Source organism: Centruroides sculpturatus, unplaced genomic scaffold, assembly GCF_000671375.1.
Source record: "Centruroides sculpturatus isolate CEXI.00-Female unplaced genomic scaffold, Cexi_2.0 scaffold1039, whole genome shotgun sequence".
Taxonomy (NCBI): Eukaryota; Metazoa; Arthropoda; class Arachnida; order Scorpiones; family Buthidae; genus Centruroides; species Centruroides sculpturatus.
The window spans coordinates 65,095-78,771 of record NW_019385341.1 but is presented as its reverse complement, the minus strand read 5'-3'; the positions used below and the strand labels follow the sequence as shown (position 1 = coordinate 78,771).

The 13,677-nt window shown below is 32.4% G+C and overlaps 1 protein-coding gene across 1 annotated transcript in view; it reads left to right on the top strand.

Moving 5' to 3' along the window:
* LOC111637876 (oxysterol-binding protein-related protein 2-like) overlaps positions 1–13,677 on the top strand; it is a 30,456-nt gene that overhangs the window by 11,211 nt on the left and 5,568 nt on the right. Inside the window, exon 6 of the mRNA XM_023383469.1 lies at positions 13,403–13,481. Coding sequence (XP_023239237.1) covers positions 13,403–13,481 — 79 coding nt within the window. The remainder of the gene's footprint in view (positions 1–13,402; positions 13,482–13,677) is intronic.

The window sequence follows — 13,677 nt, the reverse complement described above, 5'->3', positions numbered from 1 at the left end:
GTTGGTAAATTTGGGATCATTGTTTGTAATTCTTCATATAATTCGTAAGGTTGTAAGTCACTGCTCTCACTCACTCGCAGGACTGAGTGTAAATCTTGACAGTTTTTTAATATTTGCTCTTTTGGAATATTTTTTAACTTGCTTACATCATAGAGAAAACCAAAATTTTCAAAATGTTGATTTAAAGACATAAATCCCGAATCCATATTGCTTATTATAGAATCAATCATGGTGTTAAAAAAAAAATCTGTTTCATACCTGCTTTTGGGAGACTGTATAGGTTGATCGCTGCCTTCATCATCGAACATCCTTTTCTTTTCGGCTACCCTTTCGTTTTTAAAGTTTTTTGGCAGTTCATAACTGCTATTCTCAATAAATTGACGAGCGTCAGACAAACATTTTTCGAATCCAGTTTGTCGATATTCTTTGATCCAGTCACAAAATGTACGCAAATGTTCAANAAGAGAGTTTACATAAAAATATTAATAGAACATTTTTCCTATATTTTTAATATATAAAATAATGTGTGAATATGTTTACATAATATTGTCAGAATTGAAAAGAATTAACAATTATGAACAATGATTCATACAGTAAACTTATTATACAGTAGACCACCTATAACGCGGGTTCATATAATGCGGATTCGTATATCGCAGCAAAAAATTGCGACCGTATTCGTATAAAGATATTAACAGAGGCTCGTAAAATGCGGTAAAACGTCATCGCCGACTCGTGTCGCGACTGAACCAATAGTGGACGAGCAGCCGAACTACTTACACGCTGCAGAGAGTTTAGGCGGGTAAGTTGAGTTTACTATCGTCTGTACAGTGTATAAATTAAGTACTGTAAGTCTAATACAGTACTGTAATTTTATACTTTTCTTGTGAAAAAATATTTCTTATTCAACGGCCATAAAAATTATTTCTATTAATGATGTCTCCAAAGTTCAACGAATTTTTCGCAGAAAAATAACTTATCAGAAATCGCGGCCGCAGTTTGGTGCGCTGCTCCGCGACGAAAACAAGCTTAAGCAATGGCGATGTCCAACGGTGCACACTCGGTAAGTAATCCTACAATTTTTTGTTTATAGCATAGTTTATACGGATTATTCCCAAAAAATTATACGTGTTTTGGAAATGTTGAGTCAAATTAGTCTAGAATCGATTAATTTTATGGAAGAAAACCTTTCAAACAGCCGTAGTCCGTAAACTGCACACGTGCCGGGCTGTGATTGGCTCATGTATTTACGAATTCCTACAACGCGAAATTCTTATAAAGTGGAACGTATCTACCGCGTTATAGGGGGATCGACTGTATAATCTTTTTTATTTTTGACTTTTTCCGTTCTATGGGCATTGAGAGAGCCTTTTTTCAGGCTTATCATGGATTCGGCCAGGCCCACAATGGAAGCGTCTGGGTGGTGAGGGATGGGGGCTCGAAATATCCAGGACAGATTACCTGCCAAAAAATTCGTTTCTCCACTGTCCGGTTCGATCCCGGTTCTCCAGAGTGGTAGGCGGTCATCTGGTCATCCAGTAGTCTCATAAAACGCCACACATTTTAGACAAATAGAGAAAGCAATTTAAGTAAAGTAGAACCTCGTTTTTACGATTTAATCAGTTTCCACAAAGCGAATTGTCGTTAAGCCGGGCCGTCATAGTTATTATAAGCTCAGTGTACTAAATTGAGATTCTGTTTCGTTTTAATTACGAAGCACTACACAGAAATGATCAATAAAAAATATAGCTTTTAAATACGTCACTTTATACAGTCATTAAAGAAAATTTATGCCAGACGTAAAACTGGAGTCTATATTACTGATTTAGTGGAGATCGTTGTTGCAATTATGCGTTTAAAATTAAAACGAATTCAATCCGTGATGAGAATTTTTAGTAAAACTGGTTACTTTAAATAATTATCATTTTTAAATAATAAAATTTCAATTTTAATTGAGATTTTTGGTTGAAGCCGAGTAACCGAAATGCATCATTAATATATAGCTTCTTGTCTCAATGATTGTTGATGAATGAATCTCAAACACTGTGTAGTAGAAATAATTGTAATTGATAAGCATTGCCTTTTGGTGTAGATCTAAAACATATAACTATAGGCCTATATTCATGTATGTCTGATGGGGCTTTTGGACCGAAATGCATACCAGTAATAAAGTTGCATTTTGTCCTCAGTAACAGTATGATAAGTCTCTGTTATCTCTACTACACAGTGTTCGAGATTCATTCATCGAGATGCATCAGCTTACCATTCTGGGATATCTGGGATCGAATTCCAGTGGTCACAACACTCCAGGTGTTCCCCAGGTGTTTCGTGGACGGTCTTCCCGCATATGTAGGACTCCTCTCCAACACTCAGCAGCTTTCATTGAAGGCCTAACGGAACCCACAATGGATAATTAAAAAGGTTCTTTCAGTGTTCATAAGACAAAGTGACCCAAAAATAAAAAAAAGGTTATTGTTAAAATGAATCTATTCCTTTCTAGCAAAAAAAAAAAAAAAAATTTGTTATGATTACGTTGTCATGTTATTCATCATGACATTCTAAAGTTTTAATAATAATATATGACTACATTTCATTTGTATAATTAAAATACTAGTCTGAAACCAGTGAAATTCGTGATATAAATAATAATGATCTAACTGTTTCGTTCCCAATAGAAATAGAAAATTTATTATTTAATTTTCTTAATGAGCTCTTTAACAATAGTTATTTAATTTGTTATAAAAATTGGATTACTGTACCATTAAATTATTTTAATTTGAAATTAACATATGAGTATTTATTTAGAATCTGATTTATATAAATTGATGTATCTGATTATATCGAGAAATTCATGGAAAGTTATGGCAACCGGTGTATAATAATATAGAATAACGTAACAATACACCAGATTGTTTCTGTCTTATCCGTGCTTTTTTGATCTCATCGATCTCGAAAATTTATGAAAGGTATTAAGTATCGATCGATAATATGCTACAAAAAATACTTTATAATGATATATATAATCTATATATCATTTTAAATTTATAACTTTGTTAATATTTATAAGGTGATTTTAGATATTTTGTTGGAAATCGTTATGTTAAAATCGAAATTTATTATTACAGTATACCGTATCAGTTGAACTTTTAAATATGTATGACAGAGGTGGATCTGCGTTATTTATGACTTAAACAAATTGGTCTAATTATAACAGCGATTTAATTATGTCCGCTCGAATATTTTTAACAAATTTATATAGCTTAATATGTTATAGTAAATTATAAATTTAATTACAACACATTTACTATTAGAAACAGGCCAAATTTTTAATTTCTGATTATTCTCTTTACCAACACAAAATATTATGTTTCGTCATATAATTTAATGTGAACATATTACCGAACAAATATACATTTCTTGAAACTAAAAATTTTTTAAAAAGAACAGTTAAAAGAATTTTAAAAGGATATGAAGTATTAAAACAGGGACAGTTCGTTGAAACAGATAAGAACTGACTAAGTTCTTTTATGTAGCAGTACAGTATACATATATTTCATTTTTTTACTCTTTTCGCCGATGAGCAGTAAGAGCGCCTTTATCAATAATATCTATTATCAATTTGATCAGGTGTATAAAAGGGACGGGGCCCACATATTCGGCCCATTAGCAGCCGAGTAGATAATCACTGAACACTGATGCTTCTTCGATCGAGTATTTGCGTCTCACTAACGGGCTGGCTGCATAGAGTTTTCCGGATTTCTTCACGTGTCTAACAACTAATTAGGGGCCAGTTTCCCCGTAGAAAGTCTTCCCGAAAGATATTCCCCTTGGTAGATTGCCCATGTGTTATGTTTCATTTATATCATCAATTCAATTCCGACATATCTGGGACAGATTCTTCGAAAATTTTCTGTAGTTTTTGATCTCCCGGATTTGATCTCGGGTCTACCACAGCAATAGGCTTTATACCTTTAACTGTCTTGGTCATCCGGCCGACCTACATTCATATATAGGGAAAGGTGGTGCAAGATGGGGTCATGGGGTAAGACGGGGACGTCTGTTTATTTGTGGTTAATGTGCTTTTATCTAGCTGTTATTTGGGGAACTAAATGTCTACCTGGAAAGGATCATGGAGCGAGAGAACGTCCAAATCGCTCTCTTTGTTTGGAAGTAAGACACGTTTTTCAAAGTTTCAGCAATACTTCATCTAATTTTACGCCTGCTAAAAAGTTTCTACAAAGTAAGTATCATTGTGAACTTTTACATTACCTTTTAGATGAAGATATTATGGTATTCGAAGTAACCTTTAAGACTGTTTAGTTTTGAAATGAAGTTTACCTGTGTTTGGAGTCCGTATGAAAAGTGTACGTTGGGGGCAAGATGGGGTACCCGTCTAGCCCCAGGTTGACCATGAATATGACCTATGAATCCAAAAGTATTTTCGGAGGCAGACTTTATTGCTACAGAGACGACAAACAGGCCCCTTCAGCAAGGGTAGGCCTAATAGGAAACAAAAGACAAATGACACAGAATGCCTCTATTGTGGATGGTTATACAGTCGAGCGTCGATTATCCGAAAGTCAATTATCCGAAAGAATTCCAGTCGGCGAATTTAAATTTTCGCCAGTGCTGTGGCGCTGCAATCTTTGGCTATGTCTTGGGCTACTCAAATATTTTACGTTTTTGATACTAAATTAACTTCTGAAGTATAATTTTTTATTGTTTTTATATTTTTCAATATATTTATTTTGTTTGTACAAAGTAAAAAAATAATTTTTAACGATACAATAGTCTTCGTTAGGCTTAACATGGACGAAAATTCAACGCTAAGCGACAAGCAACGGAGAAAAATTTTAACATGGGATAGGCTAATATATTTTTTCGTATATTATCGGTTATCCGAAATAGCGATTTTCCGAACAACCCCAGTCCCCAATTGATTCGGATAATCGACGCTCTACTGTTACTCTGTATCTACAGAGAGTTGGGCTAAATGTAGCCGTTGTGATCAATGGGCACACTGTTCTTGTGCCAATATTGAAGAAAACGACAGTTTAACCATTTTAATTTGTCCTTCTTGAATATAAAAATAATAATCCCATCTTACCCCATGGGTGGGGGGAGCAAGATGGTGCATTTACCTATAATTTTAAAATATTAAATTTTCTTGTTTTTAAAAATGTTTTTCAAAAACTAAATTTTGTATTATATATTACCAAATGTTGTAGTTGCCGAGAATAAAAAAAATTATTGTTCTCATCAAAGTGGTTGCCATCTTATGACTTTTCAAACCTTAACGTTCTCATCTTGCCCCACCTTCCCCTATATATAAAAGCATATGCTTGTTAGTTTGCTTGAAGAGGCTTGATATACTGGATAAAAGGACTGAAGTAAGCAGTTATAATTAGAGTAATTAATAAAAATCTGCACATTGGACAAAATACAAATAAATTTAATCAGGTTTATGAATGAAAGATTACATTGAATCGATTTCTCTGTGAAGCATCATTATATGCATAAGTCATAAAGCTGATTTTTATTTTCGTATTACAATGGGCCTGATAAGAAGACATAACAGACAAATGAAAACAGAACCTTCTATACATACATACTTCGTGCAACATTGATCTACCTTTGGAAATGTTTTCCATTCTCTTCCTAAATAAATATTTGTACTTGAGAAATGCATGTACTCTACAGTACTTTTTTGTCACAGTTTTTTTTAATTATACAATGGTTTATAAATTCAAAACAAATTTTACAAATTTAACAATGGAATAGCAATATAGTATATTATTGAAAATATGACCATATAACATTACATATTTATAATAATAATAATTATTATTATTATTGTAAATCTATTGATTATTGATTATTGATCTATATAATAATAATTATTGTATAGATCAATTGCAAGAAAAAGCAGTTATCTTTAAATAACATCGAAATGATGTTAATTGTCTTCATTTCTATTCTTGTGAGCTAGCAAAAATAGTCATAAGAAATTTATGTATTAAAAGTATTGGTTGATCCATATTACTGGGAAATTTAACCAGATTTTAAGAATTTGATTCATTTTATATAGGCCTGTCATTATAATTTATATAAATCATTTGTTGTTTTCAAATTTCTAATAGTTAATTATTGGCATATAAAAGTTTTTATATTCTACATAATAAGAGTAACTTTCTAAACAAGTGTAAACATTAATATATAAATTAGGTTTATCTCCAAAAGATCTACATGTCTCAGTATCTTAAATCAAAGATTTCAACATATGGTATTTGGAGCCTATACAGCTTATGAAGTATTTCCATCAGGCCTATAGATAAATCAATAAATATAGCTATCTAGCATATATGACATTTCATTTAAACTTGTATATAAAGTGGAAATGCGTAAATTTTTTAACAGTGTCAGAATGAATTTTAGCATTTCTTCCAGAGCAAGAGCTCTAAAAACAGTCAGGAGAGAACGAAAATTCTTGGTTGCAGACTGTTTTTCTCTTCTTTATGACGTTATCTTCTACTAGTATCGTAAATAAATGAATGTATTGTATGTGTCAATTTTAAATATTCTTTTACATTAGAGGTTATTTAACGGCTTAAGTAACAGTTCCAAGATACCAATTACGAATTTGATAATGTCTAGGGTTGCATTAAATACTTTTAAAATGCTTTCCGTTTACAAGATTTGTTATTTAGATTTGAAGATAAAAACAATTGAATTTTTTCCTATAAAAAATATAGAAGTTTTTAAGGAAAGAACTTAATTAACTTTTAAAGAAAATTCTTTGAATATATCTTTTAAAGCCTATAAAAGTTTCTCTCGTGAGTTCATTAATTATGTAATGCAGATATGTGTGGGTGAGTAATAGGGAATCGTTACGAAGCGTTACAAGATGGAAATGTTTAAGCAATGCTACGATCTCAACCTTTAGGTCAGGTATGCGCAATCTTTTTCTACTTAAGGCCACATTTAACTGACACAGGGCCGCAAGAGAAAAAAAAATGCTGGTAAATCACAATTATTAATTCATATATTATTTTAAATTAACATAAGTATACTTCCTTAAGTTGGGAAATTGATTTTCTTTGATAAAAGTTTTATAAAAATATACCAAATTTTTTCTTCAAAATTATCTTTTAAATCTAAATTACTTCGCAAGTCTATTATTTCCAATTGAAGTTCATTTGGTATATTTTCTGTATTCACTGAAAAAGACTGTATTCACTATAAAAATCCGTATTTTGTTTTCTTGGTTAAGGAATAGTATAATAGATACAGATTAATAGATAATCGTATATAATTTGCAAAGAAACGAAAAAACTAAATGCAACGATAGAGAACGTCTTTGTGACGTGTAGTAGTCTTTGTGAAACTACAGCTCTGCATGAAGTGTTGAGTGAAGTTAGGTTAATCTACCGAACATGTACAGTACGAAGCGGGCTCTTTGCAATTAGCACGACTACAGACCGATCGATGTTGGTATTTTAAATTTTTATTATATTATATATATATTTGAAGTATTTTGTGCGGCCCACGTCGCACAAAATACTGTGGGCCGCGGGTTGCTCACCTCTGCTTTAAGTAACAGAATGATTCATTTTTATTTCCGAAATGACGTGTAGTGAAACTGTACTGTTTGAACAGCGGTGGGGCAAGACCTAAATTTGATGTGGGCAAGGTACATTTCGCGAGGCCTGGTGGCGCAAGAAAACGGATTTTATAAAATAAAAAGCAGTTGAAACTGTCAAATTTTGATTCCTAAAAATGCAAACTATAGTCTTTAACTAACATTAAAGAAAAATTAAAAAGAAAAAAAAATTAAAGAAACAGAAATTTCCTTCTGTTAGTCTTACTGAACTCCTTAATAATTGTATCGTAGTTCAGCTTAGATGCTATATATGCTTCAATAGATAAAACTGCCAAAGCTGAAAGTCTTTCCTGACCCATTGTATTTCTTAAATAATTTTTTATTAGTTTTAATATTGAAAAGCTCCTTTCAGCGTAGGCAGTACTTACCGGTATTGTTAACAAAATTCGAATGGCAATGTAAATATTTGGGTAAATTTCTTTCAAGTTATTTTATGTTATGTATTGGAGCAGCTGTTTCACATCTTTAATGAAGTTGGGTAAATTTGGGATCATTGTTTGTAATTCTTCATATAATTCGTAAGGTTGTAAGTCACTGCTCTCACTCACTCGCAGGACTGAGTGTAAATCTTGACAGTTTTTTAATATTTGCTCTTTTGGAATATTTTTTAACTTGCTTAGATCATAGAGAAAACCAAAATTTTCAAAATGTTGATTTAAAGACATAAATCCCGAATCCATATTGCTTATTATAGAATCAATCATGGTGTTAAAAAAATCTGTTTCATACCTGCTTTTGGGAGACTGTATAGGTTGATCGCTGCCTTCATCATCGAACATCCTTTTCTTTTTGGCTACCCTTTCGTTTTTAAAGTCTTTTGGCAGTTCATAACTGCTATTCTCAATAAATTGACGAGCGTCAGACAAGCATTTTTCGAATCCAGTTTGTCGATATTCTTTGATCCAGTCACAAAATGTACGCAAATGTTCAATAGCATTGCTTAAATGGACTTGTAAAGATTGCCATAATTTGTTTATGATATTAACACGCGATAATATCTCATACCATACATGTAATGATAGGATAAATTCTAAACCGAGCATTTCGTTTAAAACCGAAACGGAACAATCAGACAATGAAAGCTTAAAAAATCAAAAGGAAAAGCTTCGAAAGCTTAAAAAATCAAACGGAACAATCAGACAATGTGTCTGATTGTTCCGTTTGATTTTTTAAGCTTTCGATGCATTCAACATCAAATTGCAATAATACGGCCTTCACTACCTCGATTCTGCTTTCTCACCTTGTGTCTGATAAAGTCTTCGTAGTAAGCTTTAATTTGCCTTTGATTAATTCCCAGCGTTTGCTGGAACTTGAAAATAGCAAATAAATTTTCTGAATAAAACCAAAAAATGTTTTTCTGCCACAGAAGAATTAGCTGTGTCTACCAACAGCAAATTCTAGCTATGAAAACCGCAAAGTGTAAAAAATGCCATGGGATTAATATTTAATATTCGAGTTTTAACTCCACTATTTACGAGATACTTTACTGCGATACTTTGATTGGCTTTCTAGCCGTTGAGAATCGTGAAAGTAACGTAAACAAACACAATGGGAAATCCCCAGCTCTGGCTGGCAATGATTCCCCGTGATAGCAACCCAACGCCAGCAAATGTTGCTAGACAAATAAAAACAAATTTGGTATGTCAATATATCTATCGTTTTATGACGAGTAACATTTTTTCGTTGAGTTTACGGCTTTTATGTAATGCATAAACCTTCGAAGCGCGAGGCCCCTCGGACAGCGAGGCCTAGGCGGTGGCCCACGTCGCCCACGCCTTACGCCGCCTCTGTGTTTGAATCACTTCTTTGTATATAATACATGTAAGGTGATTGAAGTAAAACCTGGCCATCGTATAAATCTGGCCTAAAGTTGGCATGCTTTTTACAATGATATGCTGGTATAAGTTTATGCATTCTACAAACTTTCTATTAATTCCCTGCATTTAGCACTTCATTTAACGGGTGTCAGTAAATTTCATGCAAACATTTTTCTCTAAGTCTGACAAACCATCCATAAAGACTACGATTTTGCTAAAAGAGAAGCCATTTTCATTAAGCCGAAAAACAAACAGAAAAGCCCCAAGTATGAGGTAAGGACTATATCATTGGTAATTTAAGTTATTAATGCTTTAGGAACCAGAATGAACATTATTTAACTCTTAAAATATCTATGAGAATTAAGTTTTTAGTTGATTGGGTGGATTCAGATTCACCTGTGCTGGCTTGGTTTAACAGTGTATAAAATCATGAAAACTGCACCGAAAAGACAGGAAATTTCAAAAGTATTTCGTATTCAAGGACAGTTTGTAATAACTTAACTTCAAAAATAAATAAATAAATAAAATACTTACGGAACAAGTCAGACTGAGATTTAATTGTAATTTACCAATTTAATTTGTACAGTATTTGAACAGTTGCTGGAATAAGTTAATCCAAGATATTAATTCCAATCTTTCACCAATTTATTTTCTTTCAGATTAAATGCAAGTTACTTTGCACAAACAATGCTCTTGTTTTCTCGAATATAAAATGAGCTTAAGTGATTATAAATTGCTTTAATTACTAAACTGTTTAGTTAATTAGTTCTTTTTGCTATAAGTTTAAATAAGTTTAAACCTGACCGAACTGATTTCATATAGGCCTATTATTTTCTGTATATTAAGAAATCGAACGTTTTCGGCCGAATTTACCCAACTCAGAATAAAAGTGGAAGCAGTGTATAACAGAATGCGCTTGCAGAACGCGTAGACGGTTTAAACTCATTTTATATTGATCGTCAAACACTTGGGTGGTTAAGTTTTACCTCAATTACCTTACTTGTTTATTAATTTTACAAATTAATATCCTTCATTTACTAAATACTTTTTACGTTTCTCTAATGAAAATGAAATTATTTTTTAATTTTTAAATTGATAAATATTAGTTAATCTTTTTCACTTAAAAATTATTTAATTAAATTATAGAATACGTTATTATAATAAATGATAAACTCTTATAACATCATCAATCTTCGACATATTGTATTTGATAATTAAACGTATTAAATGCACAGTACAGTACATTGTATTAAATGAATGCATGAAAGTTCTGTTTATAGAAATAAACTATGCTTATTTAACTGAATGTAATTGAAATTTATTATTATCTTGCAATTTCTCATGAGCAGAGATAGAGCTAATTCTTTTGGGGGAAAAATACAAAGTTCTGGAGCGAAAATTGTGATCACTGATCCCAGAAGCTTTTCGATAAAGGTTACTGTAAGAACTGCTGTTACTGTTATTTCTCGTATATCTATGTATAAATCCCGGCTTAAAATTCAATAGTTTTCCCCGCCAATTTTGGCGCAATGCTCACTCGTAACTCTGCCTATGCAACTTATTTTTCTTAGAGGTGAACATTTGTTTAGAATTTAACGTTTAGTGTGACGACATGGTTAACATTACGTACTACAAATTTCGAGGGAGGGGTTTTTGCTTGTCCAGATCAAAAAGCTAGTTAGAGGATAAAAGAATTAGAATCCTGAAGTATATATATGGTTATAATATACACGTTTTTTTCAGTAATGGGAACTGTTAAAAAAATTGGAAAAACTGAAATATTTGTTGTTTGAGAAAATTGTTTATTAAATTGTAGAAAATTTTGGAATAATTTATCTTGCAAAAGATGATAATTATAACGATAATAATTTTTTTTCTCTCCCAAAAATATAAATATATAAAGCTAAAAAATTAATAATCTGTATATTAATTTTATAAGCCTCAAATGCTGTCCAGCTTTGTTTGAGAGAAAGGCTGGGGATAAAAATATAGTTCTGGTATCAAAATAAAGCTCTTGACCTGTAGACGAGTCCATTGCAACCAGAAATGAAAATTCACAACCGTTCGGAGCGTGGTAGAGCGGCAAAGCTACAGTTTTAAGTCTACGGGACAAACGTAGGTGCTTACGTTTCAACTAGCTATTTAGTTTCTATTTTAACCGTTACAACAACCCATTACTGACCCCTATTCTAAATTCCTACTTTTTGGTAATTACGCGTGAATTAGCAAAAATTTGTTCATTATTTTTAATACACAAGTACACTATCTAAATATTTAAATAATAAAATAAAATTAAGCATCACTTTTATTTTGAACTAAACTGTTTTAATTTTTTAGAATCTACAATAAAAATTATGTATTAGTAAAATAAATGCATGTACAGTACTTTTCAACACTAATAAAGATAATAGAGGATTTTTAAATAAATTAGTTTTGTCAACATTGACTACAGCAGCAATTACTTTGTGCCGATTGATGGGTATCTCGACAAACCTAAGAAGAGTAAACCTGAAAATTGACTGTTAGTAGGTCTAAGAGTTTTATTCACAAAGCTCAGGACAAGGTGATTGCCACGAGATGAGCCGCCATTACTGTCATCTTTAATTGGGAGCCCGTCGTACAAATGTTAAATTGTCAACCTTTGACTCCTTTTGAAAAATTGAAAGAAACATAATGATCTGGAGAACAGGTTGACGCAAATCACTCGCAGACAGATCCGGAAAACACTTGCTGTACTAATGATTTTTGTATAGAACGCCAAATTTTAAATGAGCTCGTTGATTGTATTTTTACTGAATAAAGCCGTCGATTTCCACGGGTTCCTGCTGGTTAATAACAATTTTATCATAAAAAGGAAAATGAAAGAAAATTCATCAGTTACGATCTTGCTAGTTTCAGACAGGTATCAATTATATTTTATTTCTGGAAAATCTAGAAGTAAAATCAATTCCAGACAAACTTTCATGAGTTCAGAATATATATGCCAACTTTTAGAAAAGGCCATTATTTGATTATTTTGTATGCATTTCAAAAAGAATCGTTTCTGAAAAAAATGGCCATCGTTTAGATAGTCGTGATTAGAGATTCGATTGTATATACAGTCGACCCCCCTATAACACGGGTTCCTATAGTTCGGATTCCTATATGACGGCGAAAAAATTGCGACGGTATCAGTACAAACATGGTAAAAAAACAAACTCTTATAATTCGGTAAAACGTCATCGGGCAGCCGAACTACTTTTCGCCGTCCAGCGCCACGCTACGGAGAGTTTAGGCGAGTAAGTTGAGTTTACTATCGTCTGTATAATATGTAAATTAGGTACCGTAAGTCTAATACAGCACTAATTTTATACATTTCTTGTGAAAGAAACATTTCTTATTCAACGGCCATAAAAATTATTTATATTAATGATGTCTCCAAAGTTCAACGAAGTTTTCGCAGAAAAATAACTTATCAGAAAGCGCGGCCGCAGTTTGGTGCGCTGCTCCGCGACGAAAACAAGCTTAAGCAATGGCGATGTCCAACGGTGCACACTCGGTAAGTAATCCTACAATTTTTTGTTTATAGCATAGTTTATACGGATTATTCCCAAAAAATTATACGTGTTTTGGAAATTTTGAGTGGAATTATTCTAGGAATCGATTAATTTTATGGAAGAAAACCTTTCAAACAGCCGTAGTCCGTAAAGTGCATACGTGCCGGGCTGTGAATGGCAAGGACTCGTACAAAATGGATTCATAAAGAACGGAACGTATCTAACGTGTTATAGGGGGTCGACTGTATTTGAAATTTCAAGTAATTAATTTTAAATTAATATTCTAATTGTTTTAAAGATTAAGAAAAGTCTTATAAGAAAAGAAAACACTCTTTACACTTTTACTAATTTTTATTAAACTAGTCGTATTAACATATTTGATTTTACAGACACGGAGAGAGTTATTCTTGGACAAATGTTAATTGTTGCGTACATAATGTCATCGTGGGTCAACTCTGGTTCGAACAGGTGAGCGTTTAATACAGTCTTATCGATCTTCCTCCGCAAATTAGAAATCTCCAGTTCCATAGGACACTCGAATACAATTTCAAAATATGAATCCGGAGGGAACTGTAAAAAGTTAATTAAAAATTTGCAGAGGATTGATCGATTCTCCGGAATACATCATTCTGAGAAAAGTGCTTCTGTCTTTTATCGTCTCCTT